Source organism: Manis pentadactyla, chromosome 13 (assembly GCF_030020395.1).
Source record: "Manis pentadactyla isolate mManPen7 chromosome 13, mManPen7.hap1, whole genome shotgun sequence".
NCBI classification, from domain to species: domain Eukaryota; kingdom Metazoa; phylum Chordata; class Mammalia; order Pholidota; family Manidae; genus Manis; species Manis pentadactyla.
The window spans coordinates 21,941,480-21,961,911 of NC_080031.1; the positions used below are offsets into that span (position 1 = coordinate 21,941,480).

A 20,432-nucleotide genomic window follows, 5' to 3' on the forward strand; every position below is an offset into this window, starting at 1 on the left:
GAAACAATATAAAATTGTTTGTAATGACTTTATAGGTCAAATGAGTTATCACTGTAAATAGGTGCCCAACACACACTGGCCTCTCCAAATGCCAGGCCTATTTGCATTGGTACTATTGTTCTGTTATATAAATGCTAAATGAGATGTAAGGGTGTGACAGCATGATCGTTTTGCTGTTAAGGAATCCATGTTTGCAGACCAGGGAGTAGACTGCAATAAAATGCCCTCCTATTAGTTTTCTTTCTTGCTCCTTTACTGCTTTCTTCCCTGAATTCTTGCTTCCCTGGACTCGTCCTCACCAATACAACAGCACAGTAGGTGTTTAGCTCCATCCTGCACCTGAGCTAAGAAGCAGGAGGGGAGGCAGAAGGAGCTGGTGGTAGCAGGAGCCTGCCTGGTGCAGGGTGGGGTGGCCCCTCATCTGAGGCACAAAGGTGGGTCACATTGAAGAGGAACAGCAGCGAGGCCAGAGCCCAGAGGAGTCCAGTGTGACTCCTGCAAAGGGTGCTCAGGCAGTGACCTGCTTTGCCTGTGCCCACGGGTGCCAGGTTACCTCTGGGCTTCATCACGTGACCTCTCTGACAAGAGGTTTGTAGAGGTTTCAAAAGAAAAAAAGAAGATGCTCTTGTAGTTTTCTTGGTGTTTTACAAAATACCTCTGGGTAAACCCTAGAGCTTGTTAACAAAACAAATTCATTTCTCCCTCTCCCTGAATTGGGTGATAACTTGGTCCACCCCCACTGTTGTGTAGTGACTGCTCACCGTAGGGCTCTCCCCCATGCTCGGTGGGAGAGATGAACTCTATCTAGGCTGCTCACCTTCTCCTCGGCTGCTGGAAGGCCTCTTGTGACTGCCCTTGCAGTCACAGCTGGGCTGGGCTGGAGCTGCTGGTTACAGGGACAGGGATGCCTGTCCCCCACCCTGGCCAGGACCCAGGCACAGTTCTCTTAACTTCACCTGTCAGGATTGCACAGCCCTGAGGTTACCTCAGCTTCCAGCTCCACTGACCAGCTTGAGGTTTCCAGATCCTGTTGTTTTTTTGTCCTCTACCTTTCTGCCAGAAACAGTTCCACTTAAAACAGGGGTGTGTGAAAACATAGGGTTTTATACTTCCAGATATGGCAAAGGATCTTTGATATGTAATGACCATGTGTGTGTGTTGTGAGAGAGAGCGAGCGAGCAAGCATGGGAGCTCTTTAATGGTCTGCCTCTCCAAGCCCTCGTTAAAAGGGTATCAAGAATTCATTGCCAAGACTAATGTCAAGAAGGTTTCCTTCTATTATTTTCTTCTTGGAGTTTCATAGTTTCATGTCTTAACATTTAGTCTTTAATCCACTTGAGTATATTTCTGTATATGCTGTTAGATGGGGCTCCAATGTCATTCTTTCACATGTGGTTATCCAGTTTTCACAATACGGTTTGTTGAAGAGACTCTCCTTTTCCTTTTGTTATCCTTGGCTCCTTAATCAGATGATCATGTTTGCTTATTTCTGTGCTCACTCTTCTATTGTGGTGTATGTCTGTCATGCCAGTACCATGCTGATTTAATTACTATAGCTTTGTAGTCTGGTTAGAAATCAGGAAATGTGATGCCTTCTACCTTGTTCTCTGATTGTTTAGCTATTCTGGGTCTTTTGTGGTTCCATATGAATCATAGGATTTTTTCTAGCTTTGTAAAAAAATGCCATTGAGATATTTATGGGGGGTAGCACTGATCTGCAGATCACTTTGGGTCAGATGCCAAAAGAATAAGTAACAGAAAGGAAAAATAAAAAAGTGGGGCTGCATAAAACTAAAAAGCTTCTATACTGCAAAGGAAATAATCAAATGAAAAGGCAACCTACAGAATGGGATAAATATTTGAGAATCATATCTCTGGTGAGGGGTTTATATCCAAAATAAAAAACTTCTACAATTCAGTAGAATAAAAGGATTGAAAAATGATCCAAAAACTTGAATAGGTGCTATTTTAAAGACATAACAATGGGCATGGGCAACATGCACATGAAAACATGTTTAACACGACAAATCATCAGAGAAATATAAATCAAAACCAAAAGATATAATCACACATCAGTTAGCATGGCTATTATAAAAAAGGAATAATAATAAGTGTTGGTAGGGATGTGGAGAGATTGGAATCCTTCTACATGATGGGGATGGAAGTGGTGCCACCACTAGGGAAAAGTTTCTTGATCCTCAAAAAATTAAAAATACAACTAACATGTAATCTAGCAATCCACTACTGGGTATGTACCCAAAAGAACAGAATTGAAATCAGGATTGGAAAAAGATATCTGTACTCCCGTGTTTCTTGCAGTAGTTGTTCTACAATAGCTAAGTTGTACAGCAAACCAAATGTCCAGTGACAGAGGAACAGATAAGGAAAATGTGGTGTAAACATACACTGGAATCATTATTCAGCCTTACAGAAGAAGGAGACCCAGAGGGATTATTTAGTGTTTTGTACTCACCTTTTTTCTTATAATAATCACCCCCAACAGAAGTGACATGGCCATCTGGCTGGGGCAAATTTGAACAAGTCATTTGGGTGAAAAGAAGTCAACTGAAAACAGCACAGACCAACCCAACCCCACAGTGAGCTGCTAACACCTGATGAGAAGCTGCTCCCAGTAATGCCCTGCCCCTCTGGCTGGCTAAGGGGTACGCAGGCCACAGATCCATGTGGAGGGAGGGGCTGAGAGCCATCCAGACCAGGGGGTGGCCTTTCTTCCTTCCAAAAAGGAAATGTCCCAGGGAACACGACTGGGGCATTCTTTCCACCCCAGGAACAAGGAGGCCACAAAAGGTTTCCTTGTCTGACCAGCTGTGTCCCTGCTTCCCCCTCTCTCAGAGGCAGGGGTCCCCTTGGTCTGCTTCATGCAGCCGTGTCCCTGGGGACAGGCACACCTTGAGGGGCACCTGGGGCCAGGATGGGAGGGCCACTCGCATCCAGAGTGAAGTAGAAGCGGAAATTACCGTCCCAGGAGTTGGTCTGTGCGGGCGCGTTCCCAGAGTGCTTTGATTCCTCGTACATGGGTTCCCCATGGGGGAGGCTATCCAGGCAGCTCTCCGTAAGTAGAAAGAGGGGAGGTCCAGCCACCCAGGGGCTGTTGTTCCCCATTTTCCTGGCCTCTGATGACCTCCTGTTTCCTGGGGAGGGAGGGTGATCAGAGCATGTCACACCTGGCCACCTCAGTCTCTACATCCACCACCTCTGCCCCTCCCACCCTTTTACCAAGGCTCCCTACCACAGGAATTGGAAGCCGAAGGTTGTGGTTTCCTTGGCTCAAAGGGATCAGGTTCAGGACCCAGCAGGACCTGCAGGGTGGGCCTTTGGGAATGTGCTCCTCTCCCTGGTTGCTGGCCTCCAGCCTGGGCTCCTCCTTTGGGACTCTGTCCAGGCATCAAAATCTGCCTACCTTCCCTAGGCAGCCTCTTGTCCTGGCTCTGCAGCCCCATTCCTCTGGTATTGAACTTGTCTTCTCAAATGGTAGTAAGGGAAGTCATAACTAGGTCTGACTGTGACTGCAGCCTAAGCATTGTGCAGGGTCTGTCAGGGACTGTGTGCTGCAGGGATGAGCTGCCGGCCCTTAGTGCAAGAGAAGTGGGGCACCTCCAGATGGGTGACAGGCTGTGGAGGCCTCTTAGGATAGAATGAGAGTGATTATGCTCACAGCGCCTAAATGCCCACCTGCCCAGCCTCTGAGAGGCGGTGTTCCCCAGATGTGGCCGTGTATCCCTCATATAGATAGTGGGGCAGCAACGTCTTCCAGGTTCTCTGGCCTGGTCAGTGCAAAGGGTCTACACATGAGGAATCTCAGACATGCCTCCCAGGTGAGCCAGGATCATGGCTGTCCTTGGCCCCAGAGTCTGAGTAGGGCAGCCCTGTGGTGGTTTGGGGGTAAAGCCATCATGAAATAGTGAGTGCTGCCCCAAAAGGGGGGCAGGGCAGTGAGAAGGGAGGAGCCAGGCCTCAAGGTTCCAGTCCAGCTCTGCCACCTCCAGGCCTGTGGCCCAGAGCAAGGCGTTTGGCCTGTCTGAGCTGTCTTGGTAAACCAGGGACGGTATTAGTACCTACATGTGCAGTTACTGGGGGATTCAAACATGGTAGCACGTTCATTTTTAAGGCTAGCAGGTGTTCCATTGGGGAGTCAATAAAAATTAACCATCACTATTACTAAATTCCCAGGTGACAATTATATCATTGGATTCCCCCCATTGTCACAGGCAATGATATGAGGGGAGAATATTTACTTACTGGTAAAACCAGTGTCAGTCACACATTATGAGGGGGTCACCACTCCTGATATTTGAGTGAGCAGCCAGGAGAACCCCAGGAGATGGGGGAAGCCAGCACAGCCCCAGGGTGGGGGCTCAGAGGAGAGGGATGATACCTGGGAGGCTAAGAGCTTGTTGGCCTGCCTCCCTGTTGCCCTTTTTAGCTCAGTTTTGAAGAGCTGGGTAACACTCTAGATACATTTTCCTGACACCCATGAGTCCACAGTGCAAGGCACTGCTTGGGAGCCATGTCCAGGGTCGGCTGGGAGGCTCAGGAGCACCATGCCTCCATGTCTCGGGCATCTTCCTTGGGAGATGCCTGCACAGGGCCCTCTGACCAACAGTCCCTGAGGGCAATGGGCAGTAGCAAAGAGCAAAGGCCCTGGCCCATGGGGAGCATCCTGTGCCCTACTTGCTTTGTCCTTGGGCTGACAGCATGTCAGTGGTCTCTGGGTGCAGGTTTGAACAAAGTCACTGCATATGTCCAGTTTGCCCTGAAAAGCAGATATGGCTGTGACAAAAGCCCCTTTGTTTCAGGGAAATCATAGCGGTTGCTGAAACAGGCCCCCATGTTGCTAATTCAGTGAGAGGCCCTTGGTCAGACTCTGATGAGAACATGAGAAGGGTGTCCTCTGGGTGACACTGTGAGTTCCACATCCTCTGGGGGGCGTCCGCCCTGCCCCTCTGTCTGCCCCTCTGTCACCCTCTTCTGCCAGCTCTCTGCCCAGGCAGTGATAGGTGGACTGATGGTGAAATCTCCCTAGGCTGCAGGAGGTCTCCAGTGTGCCCATCAGGCTCTGACACCATCACAGCAAAACATGACCTACCTTGTCTGTTTTTGGTGGCAGCTTCTGGAAAACAGAAAGATGAAGAGGTAAACAGACTGGAAGGGGTGTGGAGGGCTCTGGCTCAGCCATGCACATGAGATGGGACCCTGCTCTGCAGTAGAGGGACAGAACAAGGCTTTGGGTGTCCACCTGAGTGCTTGCTTCATGTGGGTCTGTGGCCAGCTGGCTCCACCTGCCTGAGCTGTGTCCACACCTCCCTGTCGGTCCCCAGGGAGACATTCAGGCTAGGGTGTCTGGTCCTGGCCCAGGTGTCCCATGGGGTGGTTTTCATCAGCATTCTTTACATCTGATGAAGACAAGAGATCCTCCCCTTTCCTTCCTTCTCTTCTCTCCCCTCCCCTCTCCATACCCTGAACTCCCAGTGCACAGCCCTCAGGGAAGTCCACCTAGCACCCTGGCTTCCTGTCCTCAGCACCCCTACTTTGGAGACCTGGGACCTGCAGGCTTCTTGCTGGTGCTGCCCTCTAATGCCTCTGGGGGTCCTTCCTCCTGCAGCACTCCCACATGTGTCTTGTGAGCCCAGCTAGCCAAGCCTTGGCGCCCGCCCTCCCCTGTGCCAGGCTCTGGCCTTTGTAACTGCTCTGCTTAGGCAGGGCACTTCCCACACACCACGAAGGTGACATTTTACCCTCAGTACCCTGAGACCAAGGCCAGTCGAGACACCAGAACTGGAGCTGCCATGGCAGGAATGCAGCCACTTCATTTCTGTCCCCCATGCCCAGCATGGGGTCCTGTACAACCTGGCCCTGCATAGTGACTGGGAAGGAATGACAAGGCTCTAGTGATGGGCAGAGACCATGCTGGTTTTACAGGCATGGCTGCCCCAGAGGACAGGAATCCTGGGGCACCTCCTTCTCTCTTTGTGGCCATTTTTGCCCCTTCAGGATCCCTTTTCCCCTCCACAGTAGAGGTCTCTCCCCAGACTTTGTCCACCTGAGCCCCGCAGAGCACTGGCTCCTGTGAGGCAGCCCCATCTCAGAGCCTGGGTCACTTCTCCCCAGTGGCCATGGCATCTCATAGGCCACTTCCTTGAGGCAAGCCTGAGGTGCAGAGCCCCTCAGCATCCGGCTGTGTGGGCCCAGGGATTGGGGGGCAGCATCTGTACCTAAGCATTTGGTCAGGTGATGACCTTAGAACAGGGTACTAGGGCAGGCAGGTGCCCAGGGTACCTGAGAGAGTGCTGGAGAATTGGGCACAGGGCTGTGTGGGTAGGGCTCCCTCACCTTCTTGCAGCACCAGATGCACAAGAGCAGCAATGGTAACATGAAGAGAGCTGGGAGAAGGAATGGGAACAGGAAAAGGCTTTAGGGTGTCTGAGTCTATGGGACAGCCTCGGGCAGTTGTCTGTTTGTGAGGGACCATCAGGGGCTCCGTGGTCCCATCTCTTCCTGTGGGATGGTTGTGGGCTCCACAGGCTCCTGTGGGACGGATGGTCATGGCCTCCGTGGGCTCCTCCTGTCGGGGGGATGGTTGTGGGCTCTGTTTCTTCCTGTGGGATAGTCGTGGGCTGTGGTCTCTTCCTGTTGGACAGTCTTGGGCTCTGTGGTCTTCTCCTTTGGGACACTGTGGCCTCCGGAGGCTTATCCTGCAGGAGCATTTTAGGCAGAGACCTGAGGAGGTTTGGGTGACCTCTTCCAAGGCACCCACCAGTGGCCATTCATTACTGCCAGATGTAAGTCCAGGGAGATGAAATCCTGAGACAAAATACCTCTAAAACTGAAATCAGTTAAAGGGAGAAATGAAGTTTAAAATCCATTTATTGCTTACAACCCGCCGCAGTCCACGGCCATCTCTCTCTTCTGCTCTGGCAAAAGCAAGCAAGCAAGCATCTCCCCCTAACCTTTCAGGTTCAGATAAGCCCTTAGTTGCCCAGGTAATTACCCATTGATATGGAGATGAACTTCTCTCCACCACTGACGATATGCAAATGCAGTAAAGCCAGGCGAGATATTCTGGAAATATTATAATTTTACCCACACAGAGGTCAAGAGGATTTCAGGAATCAATATCTTTAAATCTTCACTCCATATTTTCTCACATGCATTAAAAAATGTCCCAGCTGTATCTGAGCACAGATACAGGCACCCATGAAAGCTGTGTTACTAATGTTCAAAATATCTTTTTCCTGGTCTTTCCTCCAAGCTGCTATGGTACTGTGTTTGTTGCTGGAGCCGAATAACCTGAAAAAGGATCTTTCATTCCATAGTTTTTTTAATCCCAGCATTTCCTGCCACTGTGTGCCTTTGAGGTTAACTAAGTGAACAGGCTCTTGTCTGACCACAGCCTCTTGAGAAGAAAGTCCTCTGTAGCCAAAACCATGTAACCTGTATTCTAGACCATCTAGGTTACCAGATGTGTCATAACAAATATTTGGCCAAAATTTTCTTCTGCTCTCTGGAATGTGTGGCCCCTGTGACTGGATACCAGGACTGCACAAGAAGAGTCTCAGTCCAATTTGGAGGCCAGTAACAGTCTGGATCTGTGTTTTCCACTACAAAGAGCATTTCCTTGGGGAATAACAGAGACCTTGGGAACAGCTTTTATTTCTATTGTAATACGTCCATATTTCTCAAGAATGTAGTTGCATCCCTTTTTCATTTAAGACATTAATTATCTTAGAAATGCTCTCTACACCTGCTTGGCATCCTAGAATTTCTCTTTGGTCACTACATTGCCTTTCCAGTACTTATTAAGAATGTACTGCAACCCATGAAACACTGTTTCATTAAATTACATCTTCCTCATTGTGGAGTTTTCTGTCTTCTTTCACGGCATTCAAAGTAGGAATAAATGTTGCTTGTGCTCGATGGGTATTGTTTATAGTGAGCAACATTGTAGTAGTTGGTAGCCAGGAGGATGTTGAACTGGGCCTTTGCCTCAGCATTCATCTCGGGCTGGAGCCGGGGGAGCTGAGCATCATGGGCCACCCAGAGTGGCAGCGAAGGACAAAAAGGGCCTCACCTTGTGCCAGAGGAGGGCAGGCCCTGCGGCTCTGCTGTGGGCCACAGTGGCAGTGGTGCACAGCATTTACTGTCTTTGACTCTTTAAAATTAAATTTAATGTGTGTCAGTGTGGCCCTTTATGTGTTCAATGTATCTGGGTCGATTTGGCCTCATGTATCTGGATGTCCATTTCTAAATTCTCCATGTTTGGGAAGGCTTAGCTACTATTGCTTTAAATTTACTTTATATCCCTTTCTCTTTCCTGTCTTCTATGTTTCCCATAGTGCATATATTGTTTCTTTTTTTGAGTTCACCTGTCTTTTAGGCTTCCCTCACACTTTTTAATTCCTTTTTCTTTTTGCTCCTATGACCAGATAATTTCAAATTCACTATCTTCTAGTTTACTTCTTGGTCAAGATTGTTGTTGAAGCTCTCTCTTGAATTCTTCAGTGCAGCCCCAGTGTTCTTCAGCTCCAAGATTTATGCACAGTTTTTCTTTTTTCTATTTCATTGTTGAATGAGTTTCATTGTTTTAAATTTTAAGACTTGTTTTGTGGCCTCTCATGTAATCTATCTTGAAGAAATTTTACTTGCCTGGAGGAAAATGTGCATTTGGCTATTGTGATGTGGAATGCCTCTACATATCAGTTTCATGCAATTGGTTTATTGTGTTGTTCACATCCTATGTTCCCATCTCTATTTCCTTATATTTTTGTCTAGCTGTTCTATCCATTATTGAAAGTAGGTTATTTAAGTTTCCAGACTTTATTATAGAGCCTTCTATTTCTCTCTAAATGCTATCATAGTTAGCCTCATAAATTTTGGAGTGCTGATGTTTGGGGAATGTGTTTGTAACTATTTTGTTTTCTCGATCAATCAACCCCATCATGAACATATAATGTCTTGGTTTCACCTTTATAAAAGCTTTTATTTAATGTCATTTTTGTCTAATATAGCTACCCCAGGTTACTCTGGGTTTCTATTGCATGGAATATCTTTCCATATATAACATTCAACCTTCTTGAGTCTTAACCTCTAAAATCTCTTGTGGATAGCATATACCTACATCTTTATTTCCCATCAACTCTGCCAGTATGTAAGGTGGCTTTCACAGGGTTGCCCAGAAGATGGGCCAGTAACCCATCCCAAGTGTCTGCACAGCAGATAGTCCTGCAGAAAAAAATAATGAATGAGTGTCACGTAAAACCCACACAACAGAGGTGAGGGTGGAAGAGCTTTCCCTTCTCTGAGGGTGGGCTGCTGGCAGATGCCAGGGTCTGGCCCTGGGTGTCTAACATGGCATGAGGCAAGAGACTGTCTCCTGGAATGGGCACCTCTGAGTCACCAATCCCTGGCTGTGGGTCCATGCAATCTTCTCCCTCACAGCTGCATAGCATTGCAGAAAGAACAAACCAAATGTATGATAGGCTGGAGGCTCTAGGAAAGATGTGTGGGCCCAGGGAAAGGCATTGAGCTGGGTGGGGAGTCTTTTGCCAAAGTGCCTCTGACCTCGTGCCCTGAACCTGGGTCTGCAGATGGCCACAGGAGTGCCCCAGATGAAGTCTGGAGCTGGGCCGGGCCTGCACGGACCTGTGGGAATCTTGCACAGTAGGTGTGCCTGCTCCTGACTTTGCTCATCTGGAAGGCGATGCTTAGTCCAGTGAAATTGCTGGAGCTGCCTTTCAGGTCAAAGCTTGTACCATCTGGTAGAAGTGACAGTTCTGTAGGAAGAACCCTGAGCTGGGCTCCGTCTCCTCATGTGCAAAGTGGATCCTGAGCTAGGGACCCTTCTTGCCTCAGGAATAAGCTATGCAGCCTTCCAGGGGTGTGGAGCAGGCAGATGTTCAGGTATGGGCATCTGCTCCTCAGGAGGGTGAGTGTGGGAAGCAGCCTGTGGCGGCTCACCCCTGGCCCTCCTACCAGTGTGGTCACTCTTGCCTCTCCTGCAGATTACAACATTGTCAACCTGATGATCGCTTTGTCTGCTGGGAAGCTACAGTCATAGTTCTTAATTTAAACCAACCTGATGCAAATAGTTGACCCATTACTTTCTCCTTACTGCCTTTCTGGATCCCAAGTTTTTGCATCTAACAGTCAGATAAAATTGGTGGCCTGCAACCCCCAGATCAGTATTTCACACTTGGCCCCTTTCTGCCTCACAGCAATTCTTTGGAACCCTCAGAAAAGCCAAGGTGACTCCATCTAGGCTGTGAATGGCAGAGCAAAGTTTGGGAGGTTCTGTTTTCTTTCTCAGCACAAGATTTAAAATGACAAATGCTTGATCAAAAAATTGGTGATTAGCTCTCAAATCAAGCTTACATTAATGGGAGGGTTATGTTTTTCTAGCCCCAAATACACTGAAAATAATTTCCTAGGAGAAATTTTCATATCTAAAGTTGATTCTGAACTGTCCACTTCAGTGCATTTCATTACTAATGCATAAGTCTAAGTAACTCTCACTTATATTCCTTAAGTTGTTCTATTACTCCTGCTCCCACCTTGCCCACAGAAGTAAGATGATTGTTTAAATGTGTAAATCACTTCATGTCAAGTGCTGTTCTAAATTTCCCATGCCTTCTCATTTCAAGTTGAAAAAATTCAGATATTTCACATGAACCACAGCACCTATATGCTTCAGACCCTGCCTCCCTCTCTCTCCCTCTGCCCCAGACACAAATGAGCTTCCTTTCTATTCCCAAGGAAACAAAACCATTAAATCCCACATTAGGTCTATTATACTTGCTGTTTCCTTAAAGTGAGAGTCAGCTCTGGACCTTCCTTCTCGCCGACTGGGTCTCAGGAAGGTCTCCTGCTCCAGGACGCTTTCCTGGGCCACCTACAGAAGGCCAGCCCTGCCCGTTCTGCTCTATCATCACATCCCCTTTACTTCTTCACAGCACATGTTGCCATTGGTGTTGTCATGTTCATTTAGTAGTGGACTTGCTTATTGGGATGAATCAATGAATTAACCATGTGAAATATATAGTGTTGAAAAGGAAGTGGAGACTCAGCAAGATAATGGCTCTTCTGTTCTGTGCTTGCTCATCTCTCCCGGCAACTTGGGGTGCACTGCCCGGCCAGGTACACAGTTTCCCAGGTGGTTTCCACCAAGTCATCCTTAGATATGGCTGGCAAACCAAATTCCCCCTCCAGCCAGCCAGCCAGAACCCAACAAGCATCCCCCCCAAATCATTCACCAACATCACACAATATAACCAGCCCATAAAAATAAGTTTTGTTTGAAATGCTTTGATATAACTATTAAGAAGAGTGCAGAAAAGAATAACTTTCATTCTTCAATTGGCTGAATAGACGACATTAGAAATAAAATCAGATTTTAACATTTTGGTTACCTTTAATATAGTTTTGAAAAAAAATGCTGGTGATACATTTTAAAGGCACCAATGACTCAGAAACAATTATTTTCTGAGCCTCTACAGATCAAACTGGTCAAAAGGGCCTGGTTTTCTAAGAAAGTGGGGAGGAGAGGGAAAGAGGGAAGGGAAGAGATCAGAGGGGAACCGAAGTCTAGGATTCATCCAAATCGCAGCAGCACCCAGAGCTGGCCGAGAGAATGGGGGTTTAGGTGCAGTCAGGCTTTGGCAATGTCTGTGGGGCCTCGTTTGCAGAGACAAGCATTCAGTGGATGAAACCTCATTGGCAAGTGTTGAAAGAGGTAACGGTGTCTGGGAGGAAGAATAAGCAGTTAGTTGTAAATAATGTGGACTAAGCAGGTCCCGTGGCAGCACCGCACGTTGCGAAGGCTCTGAGGTGTACACGTGCCCACACTTAGGGAGCCTCCACGTGTAAGAGAGGCGGGCTACCAAAACGTCCCCTGGGCTTAGGGTGCAGGGACACTGCAGCACCCGGAAGCCTGAGCAGAATGCAGGGACGCAGGGCTCGGTGGTGCAGGGTTGTCCAGTGAGGGTCCATCTGGAGAAAGGGCCTGAGCATTAGGAACCTGAGCTGCACATGCTGTGCTCAGCAAGAGGCGCCTCTTGGCCGGGACCTGGTCAGTCAGCTCCTGAGTCCCCTGCTCCCGAGGACGACGGCCAGGACCACGCCTGCCAGTTGGGTGGAGACCCAGGTCAGATGGGCCCTGGGTTGTCAGCAGGGCTGAGCCGCGCTCCCGGGTCCGACAAGTGGCGTCCCCGCCCTGAGCCACAGAGGTAGGATCAGAGGCCCGCACGCAGCGCCGAGACGCAGGCAGCCTAGGGGTGCGGCGGTGGCCCCTTCGCCCCACGGCCACCTGCCTGGCAGGGCTCAGTGCGCGGCGGGGCGGCAGGTCCCGGAGGCCCAGTGCGGCTCTCCTGGTGGCCCACAACTCCTTCCAGGCGCCCGGCTCCTGGCTGCCCACGGCCGCGGGCGCCACGTGGTTCACCGCCGCCCGGTCCTGCCCACGCTTCCAGAGCTCATAGCGCTCGGGCTGCAGGGTGCGCACGAAGACATCAATGGGAAAGCTGACCCTGGCCTCCCCGCAGCTGCACTGAGAGGCCGCTTTGCCATAGTCGATCCAGCGCGGCATGGCGAAGTTGATGGCCTCCGCGCAGTTGAAGCCGTGGTTGAAGCCAGCATGGTACCCGTACGGAAATGTCACTATGAACTCGCCAGCCTGCTGCGTGACGCGACTGAAGGGGATCCTGTTGCCCCTGAGGACAGTGGGAGACATGAGGGCCACCTTGTGCCGCAGGAAGGCCCCGCAGCTGTGGGCACTGGCCGGGAAGAGCTCCTTGGCCAGGTGTTCAAGTCGCCAGCCATGCTCTGGGGGCACCGCGTACCACGTTTTGGGCTCCCCAAAGTGCACATAGTTGATACTGTACAAGTCCATGTCCTCAGTGTGCCACGCGAACGTGGTCTTCCACATGCCAAAGTACAGGTAGGGTGTGTTGACGCCTTCAATGACCACCCCACACTCCTGCTCCAGCAGATCCTGAATGGTTCCCAGGTGTCTGAGGTTCCACTGCTTGGTGTTTGCATCAAATAAGGAGCCGTTGACATCAGCGCCATAGATCGGTGAACTGTAGAGCCGGGTTTTCCAGAATTTTCGCTCCAAATCGTCAACATCTAAGTGCGGGGGTGCCTGATATTTAGCACTGTTCGCCAGGTCATGATACTCCCCGACCGTCATGGCCTTCTTCTTCTTGGAGTACTGAGTGAACACACCAGCCCTGCCCAAGACGTCCTGCTGGAGGGGACTGGGGATTAGGATGTCACCGATGTCATTGTATGTCTTCCTGGCTTCCCAGCCCTTGGGGGGGATTATCTTGGCCACACCTGCTCGGTGTGCACCTTGAGATTCCATATAAATAATGTATTTCTCAAAATCATTAAACTCTTCTTCAGTTGGGTAGAAGGTCATGATTCTACAACTTGGGTTCTGGGTACAGTTAGCCTGAGACATCATGGCTTCCATTATGAAGAACAAACGAACTCTCAAGTCTTCAGGTATGGTCTGGATGGTTGAGCATGGTGGAAAATGCTATTGTTCCAAAATTGGTGTGAGTGTCTTTGAGTCAGCAGGAACCACCCGTGGACTGTGGTGTAAATGAGATGATGTTTTTGGGCCTGCTGCTTCCCCAGGAGACTGCCCTCTGGGCAGAAGCTGGTACAGGAGGCTGAACGTGCAACTCTGTGGTGTTCCTCAGCTGGCACTGGGGTTGGTTCTCTGAGGCCTCCTGACTCACCCAGTCCTGGGTGTTCGGTCTTCCAAATGTACTGTCTTCAGGACAGTGTTTAAAACAAGTCCTAGAAGAAAGAATACAAAAGCTTGAACATTAATGTTCGGAGAAAGTTATTCAGGAGCTACAAGTAAAATACCATGGGATCCCACCATGGGATATTATCTCACACTCAAAGAAAGGCTAAAATTTTTATAAAATTGACAATATAGGATGTGGTGTTGATGTAGAACAATGGGAATTCTCATACCCTCATAGAGAGAATGGAAATCATTCTTTGGGGAACTATTTGGACAGTATCTACTAAAATTGAACTTATGCATGTGTAAGACTGGACATACGCATGTGCTATGATTCAACTGTTACCACATGTCTAGGTAATCTGTACAGCTGTGCATGGAAAGTCACCTCCATTAATGCTCATAACAATATTATTTCTAGTAGCAAATACTGGAGACAACCCAAATGTCCATCAACAGTAGAATGGACATACATTGTGGTACAGTCCCTACAATGGAATACAATAGAGCACTGCAAATTGCATGAACATACAGGGATAATTTTGCAAACATAATACAGGGCAATATTATCGAGACCTAAAAGAATATCAAATTCATTATTCCAATTTTACATGAAATTTCATCTTTTTCTATAAGTATATATAAAGGAGGAGGAAAGTAATTGATATGAGAAGTCAGAGCAGTGGTTACCTTTGAGAAAGAGAGGTTGTGAGTGGGAGTGTGAGGGGGTCTCTGGAGAAACGTTAATATTTTGTTGGGAATCTGGGTGCTGGTTACACAGCCATCAGAATAGCTAATTGTGATCATTCATCTGGTGGTTATGATTTTCACAAATTTCCATATGTTTATTTAAAAACAGTTTAGAGTGAGAAGCACTGAAGACTAAGAGACATATTTCATTGTATTAAAAGTAAAAGGAAGAGTGAAAATAAATGAACTAAACATTTGATTGAAGAAGCTAGGAAATGGAAGGAGGAGGAGTAAAGAAATAAGAAAGAATAAAGATGAAATTAATGAAAAATAATACATACAAAACAGAGGGATGATGGCCAAAAATGTCATTTGAAGAGACTAAGAAATGCAACAAACCATGAGCATAACTGATAAGAAAGGATAGAAAGTAGAAATAAACAATACTAGGAATTAAACAGTGCACAGATCTAGTAATATAGTAGAGAATTTTTCTAAATCTCAAGAGAATCTTATGAGCATCTGACATCAACATTTTCAACAGATAAGACAATTTTCTAGAGAGGAAACATACACAAAATGGATCCAACAAAAAACAAGAAAGCTCAAATATCCCAAATAAGAATCTGGATCAAAGTATGACCCTTATAAAACCCTGAGACATAACATTTATAGGAGAACCTAGCAAAATTTTAAGAAAACAACTGATTATACAAATCTTTCATGCTATAGAAAAGGTTGTAAAGCTACTCAGATGAGGCTAACTTATCTGATTGCCAAACTGGAAAAGGAAAACAGAAAATAAAGCATAAACGAAAGCTTGCTAAATAGAATATTACCTAACCAATAAAGCAAAATGCTAAAAGAATAATACATCGTAATCAAGTAGACTATATCTCAGGAATGCAAGGATGATTCAGCATCACAAGATCTAATGATATAATCAGAATATTAATGAAGGAAATGAAAAATAACATCATCTCATAGGTACCAAAAAATGATTTTATAAAATTGAACATTCATTCATGATTTGAAAACTCTTCACTTGAAAACCATTCAGAAAAATTTCTACAGTAAGATAAAGTGATTCAATGTAAAAACAAATAGCAAGTGTCCTTTACAGTGAAACAAAAGAAACATTCTCTTGTTTAAGGTAGAAAAACAGATACATCAGCAAACTCTCTCATTAGCATATCAAGTGGTCCTTTCTTCTAATTTCCTAGTTTTTCCCCTCTACAAATAATCTGCTTTCACCTTAAACTTTGGACATGCTGACTCCGTCCTACTTAGAATCCTCAAAATGTTCTGAAATTCCCTGCATGATCTGGGCCGCCATCAGCCCTTCCCCGGGCTTTCTCCTATTCCTGGCTGGGTCTCAGAAGAGCCTGCACTCCTCCTCCTACCTGACGCTCTTTACACATAGGCAGCTCCCCTACCCCTTCAAGGCTGAGCTTAGATATGATCTTTTCAATGAGGTCTCCTCTGGTAGTTGTTTAGGATAAAATTAGAGATTATTTTCTCTCAAGAAAACATATACTCTCTTCTCAAGAAAACCTCTCCAAGTGAAACATACTGCTGATCAGGATTTATAAGTCTCTTCAAAATTCTAATCAAATCAGCCGCACCCCAATTCCATCATCCCCAGTCTAATCTCAACTGAATCCAATCAGCTATCCAACCAGCTCTTCCAACTGAACTACCCTTCCTTGTTCTAGTAAGTGGCATCCTTTTCAGTGTTATCAGCCCACAAAACATTGGTGTTTTGCCTGAATTTTTTTCTCTGAGATTTCTTAAAAGCAATAGAAAAGGGAAGAAGGACTGCCAACCCTCAACAAATTTGAAATCATAGTTTAAAAATAAAAAAACTTGCAAGCTCAAACAAATGGCTTCCTTCCACAGCCAGTTACAGAGACTAGAGCTCAGGTCAGCAGCAAGCATTGGTTTGATACAGTCTTACAAAAGCCACTAGCAAGGGCCAGAGGGAGCAAGCCTGTCCTTTGCCCCAGAAAGCAGCCCCAAAGGAATGAGAGACCTAGGAATAAAGGACACACCTGTTAAGAGGTGAAACATGCCTACTCTTATCATAAATTGGTGTATAAAATCAGAGACTTCCTAGAGATTCTGAATCCACTTGGAGTCACCTTACAGAATTATTGGGAATTTTTGAGTTACTGGTTCTGGACAAATTCTCTGAAAATTTGTCAGAAACCTAGAGCAGATCCAGGTTTTGTGGGGTCTGAAGATAATACAAATGTCAGGGCCTTCTTAGGAATGGAAAGATTTCCCTGGGAAAGCTGCCGGGATGGGAGGGAAAGTAGTAGAGTAAAGATAGCACGGTGGTCAGGGCACAAAACACCATTGGTGCTGGGGTCTGCACAGAGCCATGTGGAGATGAAAGTCAGGCCAAGGAAATGGGGTGAGGGGGAGCTCCCAGGAAGAGGTAATCTCATTCCCTTCAGAGGTCCAGGCATTTAATCTTCCTCACCCTGTTGTCTCCCCAATAAGACTTCAAAAGATCAGCTTGCCTGCCACAGTGTAAAATAGTAACACCCCCTATACCTTCTGTGGTTCCCCAAGCATCTGTCTTTCCTTATTGGAGGTCCATTCAGATAAAAGGCAGCTGGGGCTGGGGCCCATTCCGCTACTACTACTGCCCCCAGGGGTGTTGCCAGTTTGGCTTCTCTGACTAAATATAATCCCTTCTTCCTTTGGGTCTAGGGTTTGGGGCAAAAATAGCAAAGGAAGGACTTGCTCTCTGTGACCCCTGCTGGTGGCTTTTGTAAGAGTGCTTCAAACCAGTGTTTGCTGCAGACATGAATACCAATGGCAGGGACCCGTGAAGTGAGCAGTAAGTGACCTCTGCCTTAGCTGGACCCTCATGCACCAAAGAATCTGCAAAAATTGGGATAAGGAGGATCAATACACTCTTCTCCTTTTCCAACTTGAACATCAGAGGACAGAAAGAGGGTCACAGCTGGTGAAACTATCTCCAGGGCTTTGTAGGACATATTGTAATAAATGGGGGTGGGGGGAGTTGATGACAATCTGGCTCATTCTTAGGGAGTATGAAAATGCAATTTATTTAAACTCTAAAGAACAACATCTCCCTCTTCCTATTCCAGATATACCTAATGAATATGCAGAGTTTGGGGATAGGTTGTTATAAAGGAGCAGCTTGTCCAAAAATGACCCTAGATATTCCCCCAGCTGGATGGAAAATGCTCAAGTTCAGATTCCTGTGGGAACAGTGGCTTCCTTCCCATGGCTGGGGGACTGTACTGTCCAAAGGAACTTGAGTTCCCCAGCTGCCTCCTAAAGCAGAGGGCTGCTGGCCTTCCCAGACACTCCTGTATATGGTGGCATGACTTCCAGGCTACTTGATTCCCCAAGTCTGTATGTCCCTTTCCTGATAAAGTTGCTGTCACCAAAGCTTTATATGAAGGAAGAGCATTGGGGGAAGGGGCCCCTCCCTTAGAACAAAACCCAAGACACACACAGGATCCCTCCCGAAAAAGGGATTCCTCTCTGTGGAATTCTGAAGAAATGGGAAGACTGTGTGCCTTGTTTTGACTCACTCTTACAAGGGTATCAAGTCCTTAACTCATACTATATAACTTTGTGGTATTTATCCCCATACTTTGCACTACTACTATTGGCAACTCCACAAGGACCAATGACCGAATTATTCCCCATAGAGGAGGAGCATTTAAATAATAAGCTTCCAGCAGGGTTAGGGCTTTACCTGGCAGGTATATTTCAGGCAGAGAGAAACAAGGGTACTGATGACTTAATGGAGGGACAAAATGGTGATTATAAGCATGAATAATTAAATTTATCCTGTGTAGAAAGGAAATGAGAACATGAGGGTAGAGATGGAGAATGAAAGAGTATTTGATTTGTGGGCTGAATTTCTCCATTAGGTCAAATAATTCTGTTAGAACACTGGGAAATGTAAGCTAGAAAGAGAATGGGATGCTTGAAACAGATTTTTGAACTCAGGACATTTTTTAACTATCTTATTGATGTCTTCAAATTTTCCCTTTTACTTTATGCTATTCAACTTTATACTGCTCTCCTCTTGCACAATTATTTCTCCCATATTTCCCTTCCATCTTTGTCCTTAAATTCCATCCTTTCTCAAGTACATCAACTTGATCCCATATCTTCCCTTACTGACCCAAAAAGCACCATCTCTTCCTCCACCTCTTGTAGTTCTTGTTTAGCACTTAGCACTTTCTATATAATATCTCATTGGAATCTCACAGCTAGTTTATGAAGTTGGCACTATTATTACCCCTAATCAGTGGAGTAGAAAATGAAATGTAGAAAAATGTATATTTAATCCAACAGCTTGTGTCTCCATCTCTAGAACTTTTTCTGTTCTCTCCATGGCTATCTCTTTTGTTAAATTCCCTAAATCAACACCTCCCCCTTATTCCAGGACACAGTCTATTAAATATCACAGTCATCTTCATCTCTCTTAAATCATCAGTTATCACTCTCTTTCCTGACTTAAGCTACCGTCTTCCCTCTCACCTTCATTTCAATACCAAACATGTTGAAAACATACATGAAAATAGTTTGCGTCCACAAACGCATTTCCTCCCCCCTCACCTTCTGGTTCTGCCCCCACTTCTCTGCTGAAACTGATGGCTACAAACCAAGCTGTTTCCTCCCAAATGCTGCTCCAGGGGTTACACTTTATCTCTATACATCCTTGATTCACAGACACCTTCTTGCTCCTAAAAGGTCTCTGCCCTCACTGATGCTGCTCTTAACTTCCTGATTCTTCCTCTTCCTCCTCAGTTCCACTTCCTTTCCCAGCCACACACAGATGCAAACTTATCCTGAAGCTCAAGGAACATCTCTCTTCTGAATTATTTTTCTTTCTCCCTTTCAATTTCCTATTTATGTTGATAGCTTTCTTCAGTACTGCACTTTCTCTCCTTACAAGTATTATTTATTGTTATAGCTTTCCTTAATACTGACTTTCTCCTAGGCTTCTGCTTTCCTTCTTTATCTTAGGTAGGTCCACTAAGCCCCTGAAATCAACTTGTTTAGTACAAATTGATCATCTTTCTTCTGAAACTAATTTCCTCCTTTAGATGTCTTTATTTCTACAAATTGTAACACAGTTATCCTACTCACCTTCATCAACCATTACATCTCCCTGCCCAGCCTATAGGCAGTGGCTGTGAGGGGATCCCATGATTGTCTACTGGGAGACCCCAACAACACTTGCACAGCACAGGGAGGCTTCTGTGCTCTCCTTAACTTCCTTTTATAAGACCCAAGGACCAGTTTGCTTTCCTCTCCTGCTTAGCTGTCACCACCCAAGCCAGACCTTGGCCGCTTTGCCCCAGGATCGCCTTGCGATAGTATCATGTCATAGGCTACCCACTCATCCTAATTTTACAATCTTAAAATTATTTTATAATGATATTTTATAAATGCTTTAAATATTTCTTGGGAAAATATAATCAAATTTTCCTTTCTATTTGAAAAGTTGCTCTAAATAAATGGGAAGGATGAACAATTTAGAAGGAGAGGTAAATACCAAAAGCTTAAATACCATGCTAAGGGCCTTTCCCTTAAGAAATAATAAAGGCTGACTATGAATATTACACAAGACCTCATTTCTTATTTAAATATCGAATATACAATGGAAATAATCTTTGAGTTGAGCACTTTGTACCTGTTTTATAAACTAAATTATTTCCTTTGTGAATTTCTAAGGATTCTAGGAAGAAAGAGGCAGGGCTGTCATATCTATTATATGTGTGTGTGTGTATATATATTAGTCTCAGCTATTGAGCAACAAAAGGTAATAATATTTTGTGTTATAATATAAATATATATTATAGCTAGTATATATAACATATATAAGTATATATTATATATAATAATTTAACTCTGCACTCAAAACAAAACTGCTCAGAATTTGCCAGGTACAAACAGTAATCCTTCAGTATTC

General features: G+C 45.9%; 1 protein-coding gene and 1 pseudogene across 1 annotated transcript; both read right to left on the minus strand.

The window, feature by feature from the left end:
- Positions 1-7,171: 7,171 nt before the first annotated feature.
- LOC118919693 (nicotinamide phosphoribosyltransferase-like) lies at positions 7,172-8,344 on the minus strand (annotated as a pseudogene).
- A 3,331-nt stretch (positions 8,345-11,675) lies between these two features.
- On the minus strand, positions 11,676-13,483 carry LOC118919655 (lysine-specific demethylase 4D-like). Its single transcript, XM_036899771.2, has one exon. It carries the CDS (start codon positions 13,481-13,483, stop codon positions 11,912-11,914), a length of 1,572 nt encoding a protein of 523 aa, XP_036755666.2. The 3' UTR covers positions 11,676-11,911.
- Between the last annotated feature and the right edge of the window lie 6,949 nt (positions 13,484-20,432).

What these genes read in the sequence shown, in the direction of transcription:
- LOC118919655 (XM_036899771.2), bottom strand. Translation starts at nt 13,483, where the DNA reads ATGGAAGCCATGATGTCTCAGGCTAACTGTACCCAGAACCCAAGTTGT.